General features: G+C 55.7%; 1 protein-coding gene across 3 annotated transcripts in view; it reads left to right on the top strand.

Annotated features, from left to right (window-relative positions):
- cd82b (CD82 molecule b) overlaps positions 1-15560 on the top strand; it is a 30352-nt gene extending 14792 nt beyond the window's left edge. For 2 of the 3 annotated variants that reach the window (XM_052029462.1, XM_052029464.1), the window contains 8 exons: positions 114-186; positions 4291-4363; positions 4858-4982; positions 5637-5711; positions 9510-9617; positions 10493-10651; positions 13692-13775; positions 14956-15560. In XM_052029462.1, coding sequence (XP_051885422.1) covers positions 124-186; positions 4291-4363; positions 4858-4982; positions 5637-5711; positions 9510-9617; positions 10493-10651; positions 13692-13775; positions 14956-15033 — 765 coding nt within the window. In that variant the 5' untranslated portion in view covers positions 114-123 and the 3' untranslated portion in view covers positions 15034-15560. Of the gene's footprint in view, positions 1-5; positions 187-4290; positions 4364-4857; positions 4983-5636; positions 5712-9509; positions 9618-10492; positions 10652-13691; positions 13776-14955 lie in introns of those variants that run through there. The other variant, XM_052029463.1, reaches the window with a different exon arrangement.
- The last annotated feature ends 2945 nt before the right edge of the window (positions 15561-18505 follow it).

Raw genomic sequence — 18505 nt, 5'->3', positions numbered from 1 at the left:
GACAGAGTCCGACACTCCCGATCTGCCAGGAGAACTGGGCAGCGACACGTCGACAGTGCGGGCGGACGTCGGTTTTACCCTGAGTTGACTTTCTTTCCTCCTGTTTTCCACAGATTGTGAAACATGGGGAAGGGCTGCATCAAAGCCACCAAGTACTTTCTTTTCCTCTTCAACCTTCTCTTCTTTGTAAGTACATTTTTAAAAATTATTTCTTGAGCCATTGTTCGGCTGTACAGAGTAGAGTGGAACAGTACGGCACGGGAACGGGCCCTTTTCCTCGCGCGGTGTGTCGATCACGATGCCAATTTAAACTAATCCCTACCGCCTGCACACGCTCCATATCCCTCCGTCTCCTGCCTGTCCGTGGGTCTGTCTAAAAGCCTCTCAAACGTCTTGTGTCTGCTCCCACCACCTCCCCTGCAGAGTGTTCCAGGCACCTAACCACTCTGTGTGTGTGTGTATGAAAAACAACTTCCCTTTAAACCTTCCCTCTCACCTTAAACCTTTGGTATTCGACATTTCCAGCCTGGGAGAAAAGACTCTGAGTGTCTACCCTACCTGTCGCTCTTTTACGTACTTCTACCAGGTCTCCCTTCAACCTCCGCCGCTCCAGGGAGAAAACAACCTGAGTTTGTGTCCAACCTCTCCTTGTAGCTCATGCCCTCTGATCCGGGCAGCATCCCGGTGAACCTCCCCCACACCCTCCCCAAAGGCTCCGCGTCCTTCCCGTGATCCGGCAGCCGGAACTGCGCGGTGGCGCAGTGGGTGGGGCTGCTGCCTCACAGCACCGGAGAACTGGGTTCGATCCCGACCTTGGACACTGTCCACGTGGAGTTTGCCTGCTCTCCCTGTGACTGCATGGGATCCCCCCACCGAGTGCTCCCGGTTTCCTCCCGCATCCCAAAGACGTGTGGGTCAGTGGGTTAATTGGCCGCTGTAAATTGGCCTTAGTGTGTGGGTGAGGGGTAGAATCCAGGGGGGAGTTGATGGGAACGTGGGGAGAATAAAATGGGATTAGTGTAAGATAAGATTTCTTTATTAGTCACATGTACATCGAAACACACAGTGAAATGCATCCTTTGCGTAGAGTGTTCAGGGGGCAGCCCGCAAGTGTCGCCACGCTTCCGGCGCCAACATAGCACGTCCACAACTTCCTAACCCGTACGTCTTTGGAATGTGGGAGGAAACCGGAGCACCCGGAGGAAACCCACGCAGACACGGGGAGAACGTACAAACTCCTCACAGACGGCGGCTGGAATTGAACCCGGGTCACTGGCGCTGTATTAGCGTTGTGATAGGTGGTTAATGGTCAGCACAGACTCGGTGGGCCGAAGGGCCTGTCTCTGTCCTGTATCTCTCTTTGTCCATGACATTATGACCAATATATGACTGTTTTTAATATTCATTAAATTGACAGAGATTAGTTGTTGAGCTACCTGTAAGAGCTGAGATTCAGCAGTCACTCTTATCCGAGTGTTCCCATGCCCCCCGCCGTGGTTATCCCAGGGCCTGTGGTCTTGGAACAGCCAAGGCGTTGGTCTGGGTCAGGAGGCTGGGTGGTGCTGCGCTGTGGGCTGGTCCCACATGGTGCCAACCTTGTGCCTTCTCACAGGCAGACGGCATCCCCCTCCCAACCTGGCCACTCCGCCAACCTCCCCGCTGGGTGGAGAGGGCGCTTGGCATGCTGGCCGCCTTCAGTCAGGGCACGGAGTACAGGAGTCGGGACATTACGTTGCGGTTGTACAAGGACGTTGGTGAGGCCGTGTTTGGAATATTGTGGTCAGTTCTGGTCACCCTGCTGTAGGAAAGATGCCATTAAGCAGGTTGGGACTTTATTCATTGGAGCGTTAGGGGAACGAGGGGCGATCTTATTGAGGTGCATAAAATCATGAGGGGCGTAGATAGGGTGCATGCGCACAGTCTTCACAGGAATCAGGAACTAGAGGGCACAGGTTTAAGGTGAGAGGGGAAAGATTTAATAGGAACCTGTGGGGAATCTTTGTCACACAGAGGGTGGTCAGAATAGGGAATGAGCTGCCAGAGGAAGTGGGTGAGGCAGGTACCATAACAACATTTAAAAGACACTTGGACAGGTACATGGATAGGAAAGGTTTAGAGGGATACGGGCCAAACGCGGGCAAATGAGACTAACTCAGATGGGCACCTCGGTCGGCATGGACCAGTTGGGCCGAAGGGCCTGTTTCCATACTGTATGACTCTATGACTCTCTGGAATTCCCCATATTTAACATAGCACAGTACAGGCCCTTCGGCCCACAATGTTGTGCCGACATTTTATCCTGCTCTAAGATCTATCTAACCCTTCCCTCCCACATTGCCCCCCGTTTCTCTATCATTCATGGGTCTACCTAAGAGTCTCTTAAATGTCCCTAATGTGTCTGCCCCTACAACCTCCGCCGGCAGTGCGTTCCATGCACCCAACACTCTCTGTGGGGAAAAAAACTTACCCCTGACATCCCCCTTATACCTTCCTCCAATCACCTTAAAATTATGTCCCCTCGTGTTAGCCATTGTCGCCCTGGGGAAAAGTCTCTGACTGTCCACTCGATCTATGCCTCTTATCATCTTGTACACCTCTATCAAGTCACCTCTCATCCTCCTCCTCTCCAAAGAGAAAAGCCCCAGCTCACTCGACCTATCCTCATAAGACATGCTCTCCAACCCAGGCAGCGTCCTGGTAAATCTCCTCTGCACCCTCTCTAAAGCTTCCACATCCTTCCTATAATGAAGCGACCAGAACTGAACACAATCCTCCAAGTGTGGTCTGACCAGAGTTCTATAGAGCTGCAACATTACCTCGTGGCTCTGGAACTCAATACCCCGACTAATGAAGGCCAACACATCATACGCTTCCCTATCGACCTGCGCAGCAACCTTGAGGGATCTATGGACGTGGACCCCAAGATCCCTCTGTTCCTCTATATTGCTAAGAGTCCTGCCATTAACCTTGTATCCTGCATTCCCAACACCTGCAGCTCAGGCACCATTCCAAGCATCTGGAATCAATCTGAGACGGTGGCCAAACCAGGGCAGCGGTGAGGATCCTGTTCCGTTGCCCTGCTCCCAGCACGTAGGGTGTCCAGGAACACCCCCTGCTAACCTCGACCTGAGCCCTGTCCTCTCAGTTCTGACACGTCCCGTCACTGCCCGTCCCACTGAGGCCAGATCCCAGGACAGCACCGTGGGTAGGAGCCCAGTGAGTCGGCGACTCCTTTATGGAGGACACAGGCCATTGAAACTCTCCCGCATCCCTGGCCGTGGGAACAGCTGACGTCCAGTTCACCCCACTGTCCTCAGCCGGCAGTCCCGCGCACACCTTGACCCACACGCAGTCCATCGCGGGCTTTTAGGAGTACAGGCCCTGCCCCGTCCCTCGCAACAGTGACACCAGCGACCTCCCTCCACAGTTGCCGCTCTACACATGTGCCCACAACGCAACCTCCAGCACAGTCCGGAGGCCCGCATTCTCCTCAAATGCAACGTGGACACTGGAGGCTTGGACCAAACACCATGGAGGTCAACACGCATCAGAGCACCGACTCAGGGTGAATTTGTCTGGTTCCCCCGGAAGGACACTCACCTGATCCTTGCGCTGATTGATTTGCAAAACCTCCCAAGCGTTGAAGTTAAGGCAGGAGTGAAATTGGGACTGAACATCAACGTTGGCAGGAGAGAGGGTTCCTTTTGTGGTCTCCACACAGGGAGGGTGTATCAGTGTTGGGGATGTGTCCTCTCAGGCACAGTATATTAATGTTGGAGATTCCCCCTCACCGAAAATTGGCACTTCCAATTGAAACGTCGATGCTCTCTGTGGAAGCCACACGAGGATCTGCTCTCCCCACAGATGCTGCCTGACCTGCTGGGTGTTTCCAGCATCTGCAGTTTGTTGGTTTTCACTCTGGGTGCTACTCACTGATACTGCCTCCTCAGCCCCCTCCATGGAGATACAGGGACCCCTCACTCTCCGGAGATACAGGGACCCCCTCACTCTCCGGAGATACAGGGACCCCCTCACTCTCTGGAGGTACAGGGACCCCCTCATTCTCTGGAGGTACAGGGATCTTCACTCTCTGGAGATACAGGGACCTCTCACTCTCTGGAGATACAGGGACCCCCTCACTCCCTGTCAGTGGCTCCTCCATCTTTCTCAGGGATTGCACCATCGGCCCAACCTCTGACCCAGCCTGATATTGTGCACGACGTTGCTAACACCCTATTTTTCTACGGTAACGGGCCATGTGGCTAACACCTTTCTCACTTGTGTGGGCAGATTCTGGGTGCGGTGATCCTGGGCTTCGGGCTGTGGATTCTGCTCGACAACACCAGCTTCATCGCTGTCCTGCGTGAGTATCTGTGTGTCAGTGTGGGAGAGGGGTGAATTGTAGGGCAGGAGGGGTGTATCGTGGGGCAGTGGGAGGGGGGTGTATCGTGGGGCAGTGGGAGGGGGTGTTTTGTGGGACAGTGGGAGAGGGGTGTATTGTGGGGCAGGAGGGGGTGTATTGTGGGGCAGGACGGGGGGAGAGGTACGTTGGTGGAGACAGTGGGGCCTGATTGGCCGTGGCTGTCAGTACCATTGCTGATTTTCTGCTAACGCCCCCATGACCCCGGGTGGAGTGGGAGCAGGGTGGGTGGGGGGTGGTGGGTGGTGGGGGTGTGACGTTATCGGTGGTGTCTCCGTGTTTGGAACGAGAGTCATGGGTGCAAAGGCGGAGGGGCAAGACTGCGGCCGGGTCAGGGGTCGTGTAGCGAGCCAGGGTCCGTGGGTCATCCCAGCAACGGCCGGTGGTGTCCCCGTGGGTAAAAGAGCCTCTGTTTCCCTCCACCCACCCCCGCACAGAGTCCTCATCGTCTGCGCTGAGGATCGGGTCCTACATCCTGCTGGGGGTCGGCTCGGTGACCATGCTGATGGGCTTCCTCGGCTGCCTGGGAGCGGTCAACGAGGTCAAGTGCCTCCTGGGACTGGTGAGTGCCATCGGAGCATGGGGCATGGGTCGGCTCCCTCCACACGAGCCTTCCCCCCCCCCCCCCCCCCCCCCCCCCCCGAGGCCTTGGAGTGGGGGATGGTGTGGGGCTGTGCAGGGAGGTGGTTGTCCTGGAGGGCTGGATCAGCCCGGGATCTCGTGGAATGCCGGACCGGGTACAACGGGCTCGGAGGCAGTCGATCCAAACACCCGTGGGTGCTGAGGCAAGTCGACGGGGCAGGGGTGTCGTTCCCCTGTGTCTGGCGGCAGAGGCCCTGCTCACCCCTGTCAGAGGTGGAGAGTGTAGGGGCCCCTCCCCTCCCCTCTCCGCCCCGCCCCTGTAGATCTGGAAGGAGCTCGTGCCCGCCTGCCCCACCATAGGAGGTCTCTGAGCCCACCCCTCACTGCACTCGGTGCTGCGTTGGCCGAAGGCATTTCCGTGCAGAATGATTCCCTTTCGGAAGACGGTCAGCTGGAAGAAATCCCACTGCGGCCCGTGATCCTCTGGCTGGGGGTAAAGCGGAAGTTGGGAAGTGGTTGCAAAAGCACTGGGGCCGGATCGACATGTTGACACCGTCTCCCTTCTACCGACTGCGACGTCCCGACCCTGCCCTGGGGCTCGGGGTTTGTTCTCACGGGCAGTCTTATTTTCCAGTACTTCACCTGCTTGCTGCTAATCCTGATTGCACAGATCACCGCTGGAGTCCTAATCTACCTCCAGAGAGACGCGGTGAGTCGCTGGCCATGTTCGCGAGCTTCAGAGGGCTGGGGAGAGGACCCAACGTGGCTGGAGAAGCTGGGCTAGACTGTGTATGTGTGTGTGCATTTGTGTGTGTGCATCTGCATGTGTGTGCATATGTGTGTGTGCGTGTACAAATACATGTGTGAGCATGTGCATACGTGTGTGCGAGTGTGTGCGTGTGTGTGAGGGGTCACCAGCCTGTGCTCCAAGGGTGGCTTCCAGTGCTGGGATGTGGATGAGGTCCAGCCCCACCGGTGGTGTGACCTGGGCAGACATCCCCACAGGTGGCTTAACCGCCAATCCAGCAGCTGGAGGGGTTGGGAGGCGCAGGAACAAACCAATGAGGACCTCGGGGTGATCCAGAGCCACATCCTCGCCTTGTCCCGTCAGTAAATCGTCAGATTCTCTCTCTCCCACCTACCCAACCTCCCCTTCTCCCAGTTCTGGTTCTCTCTGGGGCAGGGGGAGTTCTTCTGTCTACTGACCCGTTCCCCACAGGCAACTTGTATTGGCACAGCGGTAGTACAGCGGGCTAGTACTCCTGGCCGCTGAGCTACCACTGCGGAGGTGTGAGTTCAAATCCCACCACCGCAGCTGCGGAGTTTAAATTCCGTTAATAATCAGGAATTGGAGAAGGATTAGTCAGTGGTATCTGACCACAGACCTGCCAAGTTGTTGTACAGAGCCATCTGGACATCGGAAATCTCCCGACATCACCAGTGGGGCTGATTCCTAAATGTCCCCTGAACAGCCACAGCAGGTGGCCCCAGTTCAGGTGCAGTGAGGAAATGGGCAATAATTACTGATCAAAAACCCTGCAGATGCTGGAAATCTGAGCAGGAAATGCCGGAAACACTCAGCAGGTCAGGCAGCACCTGCGGGGAGAGAAGCTGGGTTAACGTTTCATGTCCGCCACCCTCCACCGGGGTTTGTTCTGACAAAGGGGCTCTGGTGGGGAAACGTCAACCGTTTCCCTCTCCATGGACGCTGCCTGAGCTGCTGGAATTTTCCATTTCTACCGGCGATAAGCTCTGGCCTCGACCAGTGATGCTCAGCTCCCAAAAATAAAACTAAACAATGCTCCTTCACAGCCTCCGTCACCTTGGACACGTGGCTCTGACTTCTGCGGAGTGACCTGGGGATGATTTAGTTTTCCGAAGCTGGAGACGGGCCAGGGATGGGGAGTGCTGCCAGTACATGAGCCTGGAACCTTCCCCAGGAACAGGGACCAGGAGCCAAGGCTGTGTTCTAACCAGACCCGGTCCCAGGCAGCTCGCTGGGATAGATCCGCACATTTCCGACAGCTTTTCCCCATCTGTTAATCTTTGAACAAGCTCCCAGTATGAGGAATGCAGCCTCTATACTTCCTGTCTGCTGTTATGTCTCCTGCTCGGCTGCGGGACGTTTTATATATAGCCTCAATGTCCCTGAGTTCGTCTGTAATGAACGGCGCTGGTGCCGCCATCTGCACAGTGCGATCCCGCGAGCAGCATTCGTTGTGGGAGCAGTGTTGCCCGGAATACCCGGCCTCTCCCTCCTGGAGGTTGGTACTTCCCTCAGGGTGTGGGTGGGCGGCGGGGGGTTAGTCAGGTGGTGGGCGCAGGGTATCCTGTAGGTGTACCACCCGCTGCCACCCCAGCCCATCCCGCTGGCCGCAATCATCCCTCCTGGGGAAAGCAGAGGCCCTTGAGTGGGATACCGTGTCCCCCGTCTATTCATTGCACCCCTTCCTCACCCCGCCCTCACCTCTCGCCCCCTCCTACCTCCTCACCTCCTCCTCTCGCCCCCCTCCTACCTCCTCCCACCTCACATCATCGTCCCTCCTCCTCCTGCCCCTCCATCTCCCGCCCCCTCCTCACCCTGCCCCTCCTCCTCCCTCCTGCCCTCCGCTCCTCCTCTTCCTACCATATCCCCTCCTCCTTCCCTCTTCGTTCGCTCCCTGCCCAGCTCCCCCCTCCTCCCCCTCCTCTCCCCTCCCCTCCTCCCAAACTCCTGCTCTTCATCCTACTCCCTCCTCCCCCCCCGTGCCTGACTCCCCTTCCTGTCCCCCCCTTCCTCCTCTCTTCCCCCTCGACCTACACCTCCCACACTCCTCCCTCTCCGACTGACTCAAATTGCTCCTTTCCCCCCTCCCGGTGGGCTCAGCAGCCCGGGGGTGGGGTGTTGCGCTGAACAATTCTCACCCAGCGGCTACTCGAATGCTGTGAGGGTCTCTCTCTCTCTATCTCTCTCTCTCTCTCTCTCTCTCTCCACCACCTCCTCCTCGGACAGTGGGTTTCAGATTCCAGCCACCGTCTGTGGGGGGGGAAAATCTCCCCACCCCCCAAGACCCGCCGTAAACAAGAGAAACAAAGGACTGCAGATGCTGGAATCTGGAATGTAGATCAGCACCTCATTTTCCGTCTGGGAACCTTGCAGCCTGATGGCGTGAACATTGAATTCTCCCACTTTAGGTAATCCCCCCCCCCCGCCAACTCTCCTCTTCTTCCCTTTCCTAGCCTCTCTTTTTTCAACCCCCCCTTTCCCCCTCCTTACCTTTGACCCGTCCCCCAGTGGGTCTGCTCTGCCCTTCTCCCCCACACCTGCCCATCACCATCTCTTACCTGCATCTACCTATCACCACCCTGTGCCCACCCCACCTCCCCTCTCCTGTCCACCTATCACTGCCCTGCTTTTCCCTCCTATATATCGGGCTTCCCCTTTTCCTATCTTCAGTCCTGAAGAAGGGTCCTGACCCGAAATGTTGACCACCTGCTTTTCTCCACGGATGCTGCCTGGCCTGCTGAGTTCCTCCAGCATCGTCGTGTTTTTCACCCGTTGTAAACTTCCTCCTCCTCATTTAAACCCACGTCCTCTTGTTTTAGGGGAGAAAGATGTGAAATATCTACACTGTCTATCCCCCTCGCAATGTTGCTTAACTCGGTCAGGTCTCCCCTCAGCCTCCTCCACTCCAGGGGAACAAATCCCGATCCCACTCCCTCCTCCCTCCACGCCCAACGTCAGTGGAAGTAAACGTTCACACCTGCAATGTGGGTTCACGTGGGATCCACCACATAGGGTAACAGATCTGGGATTCGTGGCCCACACCAGCCCCCTCCACCCTGTCAGTATAAACCTCTGCCCTCTGCACGAGCAGTCACATTAACCGCATCACATGGAGCTCTTGGCTAAAGACTGTAAGACGTTGGAGGAGAATTAGGCCATTCGGCCCATCGAGTCTGCTTCCACCATTCGATTGTGGCTGATTTTGCGTTCTCAACCCCATTCTCTTGCCCTCTCCCCGTAACCCTTAACCCTTAACCCCCTTCCCAATCAAGAACCCATCAATCTCTGCAGTAAATACACCCAATGACTTGGCGACGGATTCCACAGATTCACCACCCTCTGGCTGAAGAAATTCCTCCTCATCTCTGTTCTAAAGGGACATCCCTCTATTCTGAGGCTGTGCCCTTGGGTCCCGGACTCTCCCACTAATGAAAACGCCCTCTCTACGTCCACCCTAAGGCTCGGTTGGCAGCTGCAGCTGGGTGTCCAGACAGGCGGGCGCGGTTCTCTCTCTGGTCAGTCACCGCAAAGGCAGTGGAGTAAGCACAAAGTGCGCAGCTTCCTCGCGTGCCTCGGCCCACGGGTCACTCAGCCAGTTCTGTGGTGTGCCAGCTGCAACAGGGCAGCCTTTGACCCTTTGACTCGAGGGGCTCCCAGGAGAGCCTCACAACCCAGCACCAATCAGTTCCTCGGAGGGTTAAACACCAGCTCGGCCCCTGAAACCTGTGCCTTTCTTTCCAGCTGAAGGCAGAAATAGCTGATGTTATTCATCAAATGATCGTGAACTACAACCCGCAGGACAACCAGGGCAAAAGTTTTGGGGCCACATGGGATTACATCCAGAGGAAGGTGAGTGAGGGAAGGTCTCTCACTGGTGGGGTGGGGGGTCCAGCTGACACGGTACTTTCCGCGTGGGTCCTGAGAGAGGGGCAAGGGACGCCTGCGAACCTCGGCACGGAGGGGGACGAGCGAGGGTGGTCTCAGAGAGCTGGGAGATGCAGGAGCACTGCCCCGTGGCTGGGAATCTCAAACAAAATCGGAAGCTGGGAGTATCACGAACAGCGAGGGCAGGTTATCTGACATAGTTGGAAGGCAGTGTCCGGAGGCCCAAGAACCACAACGTGCCCAGATGCCCACAGGAGGGGAGAACAGGAGGGGGAGGACAGACACAAATGGGGACGAGGAGCAGGCTATGGGAAGACAGAGAAGAATTAATCCCACACTGCTCTGCCAGTGAGATGAGATAAGATTTCTTTATTAGTCACATGTACATCGAAACACACAGTGAAATGCATCTTTTGCTTAGAGTGTTCTGGGGGCAGCCCGCAAGTGTCGCCCACAACTTCCTAACCTGTACGTCTTTGGAATGTGGGAGGAAACCGGAGCACCCGGAGGAAACCCACACAGACCTGGGGAGAACATACAAACTCCTTACAGACAGCGGCCGGATTTGAACCCGGGTCGCTGGCGCTGTAAAGCATTACGCTAAGTGAAAGAGTTAACCCTGCCCGCAGTGTTAATTTTTAATCCTTTCATCACATGTTGGTACTTTAACCCCTCTGATTTACAACCTCTGCCTGACTGGTGACTTTAAACCTTCCTCCCCTCCCCCAGTGTGTGAGTATTTAACTCTTCACTGGCCAGGCGGTGGGGAATGCCGAGTGCTGTAGACTTTGCGCACTGTTGCTGCAGTTCCCACAGGAGGTGTTTGCTCACTCCCTCAGCTCCACTGCTGCGGTTGGATGGGCCCCGCAAACTGGACGGAGAACCTGGTGATCAGGAACAGCTCGGGGACCCTCTACCCCTGCTCCTGCCACCAGAGGAAGGACAACGACACGATGCCCGAGACGGGTTTCTGCAAGGAGGTCACGCCGTACGACAAGGTGAGTGAGCCTGCCCCGGCAGGGCGACTGGGGAAACCAAGGGTGCCAGCCCGCGCGGCCCTGGTGTAACGGGAGTGTGCACTGGGCCCCCCCCCCTTCAGCCCAGAGCCCCCAGCACCAGCGACCTCCCTTCACCCCCTGACCCTCCCCTCACTCTCATCCCTCGGCCCTCAACCCTCTCCAGCCCAAACCCTGTGGCACCAGAAACCTCCCTCCGCCCTCCTGCAACCTCAACCCTCCACCACTCATCCCACCCCCCACTGCCTCCCCAGGCCAGACCCTGCAGCACCGGAAACCACCGCCCACCTCCCATCCTTCCTCGCCCTCAGTCCTGTGTCTCCCTCGGTCTCCCGCCGCCCTCCACTCCCCTCATCCCTCACCCCTCCTCCACCCCCTGCCCCTTCCGTTGCCCTCATCCCTCGGCCGCCGTGGATACTGGGTGGCCCCCCCCCACAGATGCCCACCGTCGGTGACCGGCCACAGCTCGGCCTGAGCCGGCCTGGTGTTGGGATTCCCCCTGCCGTTAGGTGTTTGCAGGAGCCTCCAGCAGCCTCTGGACTGTCTGCTCACTGGAACCTGAGCCCGTTTCAGCTCCAGAGACCCTCTTCTCATTAGCCCGCCCGCTGTGCTGGACCCCCGGCTCCAGTGCACCAGCCCATGTCCTTCCTGCGAGATGATCTGGGGTGGGACTGTGTGTGGCCAGATCCCTGGGCAGCAGGGCACGAGAAAACCGGTGCGCCAGACTCCACCACTGGCACAGTGCTCTCTGTGCCCACCTCTGCTCCTTGGCACCGACCACCCTGCACCCCCTCCGGCCCCCCTTCCCCGTGCAGGGGGCGGGAGGCGGCGCACGGATCGAGTCCGCTCTCCCCCACACTCTCCTGCTTTCCCTCTCCCCGGAGACCGAGATCCCCACGGGAAATCTTCCAAAACGGTAGCCCCCGTGTTCTCCTCCGCCTCACCGGACAACCCTCGGTGCCCGCTGGCTCTGCTCCACCCTCCCGGGCCGTGTGCTTCATTTTTACTGCCCCCCCAGGAAGGTGAGCTGCCTTCTCAAGCCGCTGCGGTGAGGGGGCTCCCTCGGCCAGCTCTGGGAGTTGGACCCCAGTGGACGAGGAAGGTTGTGGGTTCGATTCCCACTTCTGACACCATGTTATGTTTGTTCTTCCTCAAGAGACATCTGAACATTTTATTAACCAACACCAGGCTGGCTGGCTTTCCCTCACTTTTCACAGCCACTATTCCCTGCTCCCCCATGTGACCCCTTGCATTGCCTACTGGGAACTGTAGTTCTTTATTAGAACGACATAATAACACAGAAGGTCCGGTGAAACCCTTCCACATCAGGGCGGCAGGTGATTTGGCAGGGAACCGCTCCCCTCCCCACACCTACTGCCCTTGTTCTGGGCGGTGGAGGAGCAGGTGGGTTTGGTCGGAGAAGCCTGGGTGATGAACTGCAGTGCGTTGTGCAGTCGATGCGGCAGAGAGATGCCGAAGGCGGCGGGTGCTTTGTGTCGAGCGGCTGGGATGACCCAGCCACACTGTAGGGAGGCCTCCGGCCTGGTCCCCCCAACACCGGCCTGGGCACTAACCTCGCCTCTCCTGCAGACTCCTTGCCCAGAGCTTCCTGGGCCGCTGGACGTGGTGAGTGTGTTATTATGTAGGTATAACAAAGAACTACAGTTCCCAGTAGGCAATGCAAGGGGTCACATCGGGTGGCTGTAAAAAGAGAGGAAAAGCAAGCCACTCTGGTGTTGGTTAATAAAAATGTTCAGATGTTAAACCCACGCGAAGTTTGTCTCTTGATGAAGAACAAACAAAACAGTGAGAAGTTCTTGGTCTGTGTGCTGGTTCCAGATCCTTCCCCGTTCTCGGAATGTAAGACTCTCCGGAATATAAAGAGTCAACTTTACAAAGCACTGGTTGGGCTGCAGTTGGAGCAGCCGTGTGCAGTTCTGGTCACCGCGCTGCCGGGAGGCAGAGGGAGTGCCGAGGGGATTCACCGGGATGGTACCTGGATCAGTGGATTGGAGAGCTCGGAGAGGCTGGGCTTGTTTTCCCTGGAGCGAAGGAGGCTGAGGTGGGGTCCCTGACAGAAGTACAGAGGCTCCCTGGGTTACAGACGCCTGGCACTCTCTGCGTGCAGTCGAGTGTTTGGGAGACCTGGGGCGAGGTGGGGTAGGATGGATGGGGACGGATCTGCCAGCTCCTGTGAGGCTGTAGGCTTCTGGGGACACCCACCGCAGCCTCTGGGGACCACGGGGCAGTCCCTCAGGAGGGTGGCCTGAGGCCAGGCCCAGGTGAACCATGCATTGGGGTGTCCGCAACCCCTCCTCGAGGCAGAGCGGGGGAGGGAGAGGGAAGGAGGGCAAGGACAAGGAGGGGGAGGGAGGAAGGGGAGTGAAGAGGGAGGGGGAGTGAGGAGGAGAAGAGGGAAGTCCAGCCGTGTTGCAGCCTGCACTGGCGGGGGGGGGGGGGAGGGTGGTGGGTGGTGGTGTTTCAATGCCTCATCCCAGGGAGAGGACTCCACCCCCACCGCAGTCAGGCCGAGGACCCCGTGTGGCTGGACTCCTGCGGGAAACGGGTCCCTGACGGGAACTCAGAGGCATCTGGAGCCCCCCCCACCCCACCCGCACCCGATCCAGCCCCGGGGACCTGCTCGGTGGTCAGGAGGGAGTGAGGGAGTGGGGTCAGCTTTCTGTGGGCTGAGGTGGTGGTGGGGGGGTGGTTGGGGGCTGTAGGAGAGGGAGGGGACTGAAGGATGCAGAGGTGGGTGGGGGGGGTATTAGGATGGTGGACAGGTAGGGGAGGGGTATCTGTGAAGCAGGTGTGTAAGAAGGGAGGGGTGTGGGGGAGGGGAGGGGAGGTTTGGGGAGGTGGGCAATGGCCGGAGTGTGGTCCAGGCTGTCGGGGAGGTGGGATGTGCCTCCACGCGGTCACTGGGCCCCAGATGACACCCAGCGGGTGATTTGCACCCCAGGGTGCGTGGACCCAGTCAGAGTTCCCCCCTCTACAGCCTTCTCCCCTTTGCTTGCCCCAGGGCTGTGTCTCCAGCGTCGAGGAGTGGCTCTACAGCAACATCGGCCTGATCTTTGGTGTGTGTATCGGAGTGGCAGTGATCGAGGTAGGCAGACCCTCACCCTTCCCTCTCGCCTGGACCCTCAGCGCTCCTCTCGGGAGATGGCAGTCAGTCCCCATCCCTCCCAGCGAGCAAACAAACTAATATATCACTCACACTGAGGCCGCATCCCCTCTGTTGTGGATTGTGTTACTGAATTCTGTCGAGGAAAGGAATTTGCAAACATGCTCTTCATTACCCCTTCTCTCGAAACCACGTGCGGGAGCCAAGGAGACGGTCTTCTCCAGGCCAGGGAACTTCCTCCAGCTGCTCCGAACACAACAACAGTGAGCAGGCCCAGCAGTGAAGGCCCCTTGGCTTGGAGGGATCCTGAAGGTTTGCGTGTCCAACAGAGGGGAGGGGAGGGAGAGGGGGAAGGAGGGGGGAAGGAGAAAGAGAGAGGAGAAAGAGAGGGAGGGGAGGGGAAGGAGAGGGGGGTAAGGAGGGGGAGGTGAGGGGAGGGGGTTGGAGGGTAGGGGAGAGGGAAAATGGGGTAAGAGTGAAGATGAGGGTGAGAGGGGGTGAGAGGAGAGGGGGAGGGAAGGTGAGGGGAGGGAGAGAAGTTGAAGTCATGAGAGCCCACGGCGTTAGCAGTGACATTTTGGCAGAGATAGGGGATTGGCTCACATGTACATCGAAACACACAGTGAAATGCATCCTTTGCATAGAGTGTTCTGGGGGCAGCCCGCAAGTGTCGCCACGCTTCCGGTGCCAACATAGCACGCCCACGACTTCCTAACCTGTACGTCTTTGGAATGTGGGAGGAAACCGGAGCACCCGGAGGAAACCCACACAGACACAGGGAGAACTTACAGACAGCGGCGGGAATTGAACCCGGGTCACTGGTGCTGTAATAGCGTTACGCTAACTGCTACACTACCGTGTTCAGAAGAATGTGAGGCAACATTACTGAAACATGTAGGATTGTTAGAGGGCCACACAGGGTAAATTCGGAGAGGACATTTCTCATTGATATCACCAACAAGCTTTCAAAATGCATAGGCTGTCAAGGGACAGCAAACAACACGTTGCTTTTCGGGACAATGCGTACGTACAACAGCTGCCCAAATAGCTCATTGCAACCGCAAGGTTTTCTCTGTACAGGACCCGTTGGAGAAATGCAACAAGCTGCCAACTAAAAGCTGCATTTCCTCTGGTTAAAATGCGACTCTCTCTCTGTTTGCAGTTGCTAGGAATGGTCCTATCGATGTGCCTGTGTAAGAACGTGGAGCAAGAAGATTATAGTAAAGTCCCTAGGTACTGAGGCATTCCAGGTACTCGGCAACACAGCTGTGGGTCGCCTGAAGTGTGTACGATGAATCAGTGACTAACCAACACACACAGGATTTGATTGTTCAATCTTTGTATTCGCTTCACTGCTTGTTAACTTCACCTTATATACTTCAGCACTTTAGTACTTTATTAAAACTGTTGATCAGTATCTATTTTGTAAAGATGACGTTTTCTACTTAGAGAACTTTTAGCATGGTATCTTTGTAAGGAAGGAATTGTTATAAGGATTCAAGCATGCATGTGATCATTATACCGAGTCTCTATATTAAATGTTGGGGCAGGAATGTACCTTTGAGAGAGCTTCCAGTTGTGTAGGACTGAGACTCTCACTCTCCTCTTCAGCCTGTAAGAGGTTCAGCAAATCGGTCTTCCATAAATCTTCAATATTTTCTACCAGTTTTTTTTAATGCATCTTGAATAATTTTTCTAAAACTTGTACACAAAGTGCAGGAGTTTTCGTTGGCCGTCATCCAGCCTCAATAAATACATCTGAGAAAACATGTCTGCGCAGACACTCCTTTGTTTCTGAAGGGATCTAAGATTGTGGCCAGGGCTCCCACACCAACCACACTGCGGGAAAAGCTGGTGGTCTATGCCAGCCGTGGGTGTGTATCTGGGAAAGTCAGTCTCTGCCAGGAACCCGTCGCTGTCCGGGAAGTGGCATGAGTCAGTCCACTCAGCCGATTGGGAGCAGCTGCTGACAACAATTGCAGCAAGTCACAGAGTCACAGAGAGATCCAGCACAGAAACAGGCCCTTCGGCCCACCAAGTCTGTGCTGACCGTGAACTGCCCATTTACACCAATCCCATTTTCTCTGCCCCCACCCCCCCCACCCCCTCATTCTACCCCTCACCCACACACTAGGGACAATTTACAGCAGCCAATTAACCTACCAACCTGCACCTCCTTGGGATGTGGGAGGGAACCAGAGCACCCAGGGTTGGGGGACCCACACGGTCACAGGGAGAATGTGCAAACTCCACACAGCGCCCAAGGTCAGGATTGGACCCAGGTCACTGGAGCTGTGAGGCAGGGCACTCTCCCTGCCAGCAACGTGCACTGATGGTTGCAAGAAAGACGCGGATGAGGAGAGGGGACAGGCACCACTGTCCTTGGGTGTCTGGGCTGGGGATGTGTTGGCCGTATCCAGCGTGGGTCCAGTGAAGTAACGGGACGGCAGTGCGGCTCATGGTGGATTGGTGAATCCAGACCCCCCCGAGAGCTCTGCAGTTCCCATCACCGCCTCCCAGGCCACACACAGCTTTTCTCCAGAGCATTGTGTCTGAGATCGCGGTGTTACTGCAGCACCATGGGGACAGAGCTACCCATGGACAGTGGCGTCCATTTGGACTTTAGCAAGGCCTTCGACAAGGTCCCGCACGGCAGGCTGATCTGGGAGGTTAGGTCCCATGGAATCCAGGGAGAGCTAGTTAGGTGGTTTCAAAGTTGGGCTCGGCGGTAGGAAGCAGAGGGTGGTGGCTGAAGGTTGTTTCTCAGAATGGAGACCGGTGATGAGTGGTGTGCTGCAGGGGTCAGTGTTGGGACCCTTGTTATTCATTATTTATATCAATGATTTGGATATGAATGCACAAGGCTTGATCAGTAGGTTTGCAGATAACACGAAATTAGGAGGTATTGTTGATAGTGAAGAAGGTTATCGTAGACTCCAGGGGGATCTTGATCAGTTGGGGAAGTTGAGGAGTGGCAAATCGATTTCAATACAGATAAGTGTGAGGTGATGCATTTTGGAAAGTCAAACCAGCATAGGATTTATACTATGAATGGTAGGGCACTAGGGAGTATAATGGAACAGAGGGACCTAGGAGTACAAGTGCATAGTTCGTTGAAAGCGGTGTCACAGGTGGACAGGGTGGTGAAAAAGGCGTTTAGCACGCTGGCCTTCATCAGTCAGGGCACTGAGTACAGGAACTGGGACATTATGTTGCAGTTGTACGAGTGGATGGTGAGGCCACACTTGTAGCACTGGGTACAGTTTTGGTCACCCTGTTATAGGAAAGACATGGTTAAACTGGAAAGAGTGCTGAGAAGATTTACGAGGATGTTGCCAGGACTGGAGGGCCTGAGTTACAGGGAGAGGTTGGCCAGGCTGGGTCTTTATTCCTTGGAATGTAGGAGAATGAGGGGAGATCTTATAGAAGTGTTTAAAATTATGAGAGGCACAGATAAGGTGGACGGTAACAGTCTTTTCCCCTGGGTAGGGGAGTCCAAAACAAGGGGGCATAGGTTTAGGGTGAGAAGGGAAAGGTTTAAAAGGGACCTGAGGGGCAACGTTTTCACGCAGAGGGTGGTGAGTAGATGGAACGAGCTGCCAGAGGAAGTGGTTGAGGCAGGTACAATGGTATCATTTAGGTACATGGAGGGGTGGGGCTTGGAGGGATATGGGGCGAACACAGGAAATTGGGACTAGTTGGATGGGCACTGTGGTCGGCATGGACCAGTTGGGCCAAAGGGTCTGTATCTGTGCTGTATTGCTCTATGACTCTAAATCTGACATACGTATATACCAGCTCTCCAGCAAAGCAGGGTTTTGAAAATGATTTGCAACACATTGCAAAAGTGATGAGTAATTTCAAAAAAAACCCTTACCTCCAATGAAAGCTCCTGCTGATAGCCAGCTGTAAGTGTCCTGCTCGATCTTCAACAGCAACAATGAAAATGACTGTGTGCGTGTTTCCGTGTCCTTGTGTGCAGAAGTTCCCCACTCAGGCAGCAAGACATGGGCTGACGTGAGACGTTGTGTGCTAACTCCGCAAACTGCAGGAGAAAATGTATTTATCCTGCTTTTAGAGGGATGCACACACAGGACTCCTGCCTGTAGTTAGAGGTGGTGATAAAGGCTGCGCTTCACACTGCTTTTATGGGGATGCCATAATTCACGGCAGACTCTGCGGATGCCGGAAATCTGAAATGAAAATAGAAAATGCTGGAAATACTCGACAGGTCAGGCTGTGTCTGTGGGGAAGGAGAGATAAAGTCAGGCAAAGGATCACTGGAAAAAAAAAGTCAACCCTGTTTCTCTCCCCATGGATGCTGCCTGACCTGTTTCCAGCATTTTCTGTTTTAAAGCCACTATTCACTACAGTGAATTTTCAGAAAGTGGATATCTGCACTTCAAACCTAGTTTTTGTACTTCTATGAAGATATGTCTATTTAATTATTACATAAATATTTTTAAATATTTATGATTTTAATGGTAGCATTTCTGTGAAGAAAAAGGTGCCAGGACTTTTGAAATGTCTGGGTTAACAACACTGCACATGTCCCCATGCTCTTGATCTGTGCTCTCCATTGCCACATGGGGCAATGTGCTGGAGGTCAGAGACCAGTGCGTGATCTCCCACTCCACCCTGAACTCAGGGTTGTGTCCAGGTGGAGTGGTCATCTGAGGGGGTCCTCAACCTGGATCGAAAAGGCTTTTTTT

This window comes from Pristis pectinata, chromosome 14 (genome assembly GCF_009764475.1).
Source record: "Pristis pectinata isolate sPriPec2 chromosome 14, sPriPec2.1.pri, whole genome shotgun sequence".
NCBI lineage: Eukaryota > Metazoa > Chordata > Chondrichthyes > Rhinopristiformes > Pristidae > Pristis > Pristis pectinata.
The sequence above is the reverse complement of the archived record's forward strand: the minus strand, read 5'-3'. Positions and strand labels throughout refer to the sequence as shown.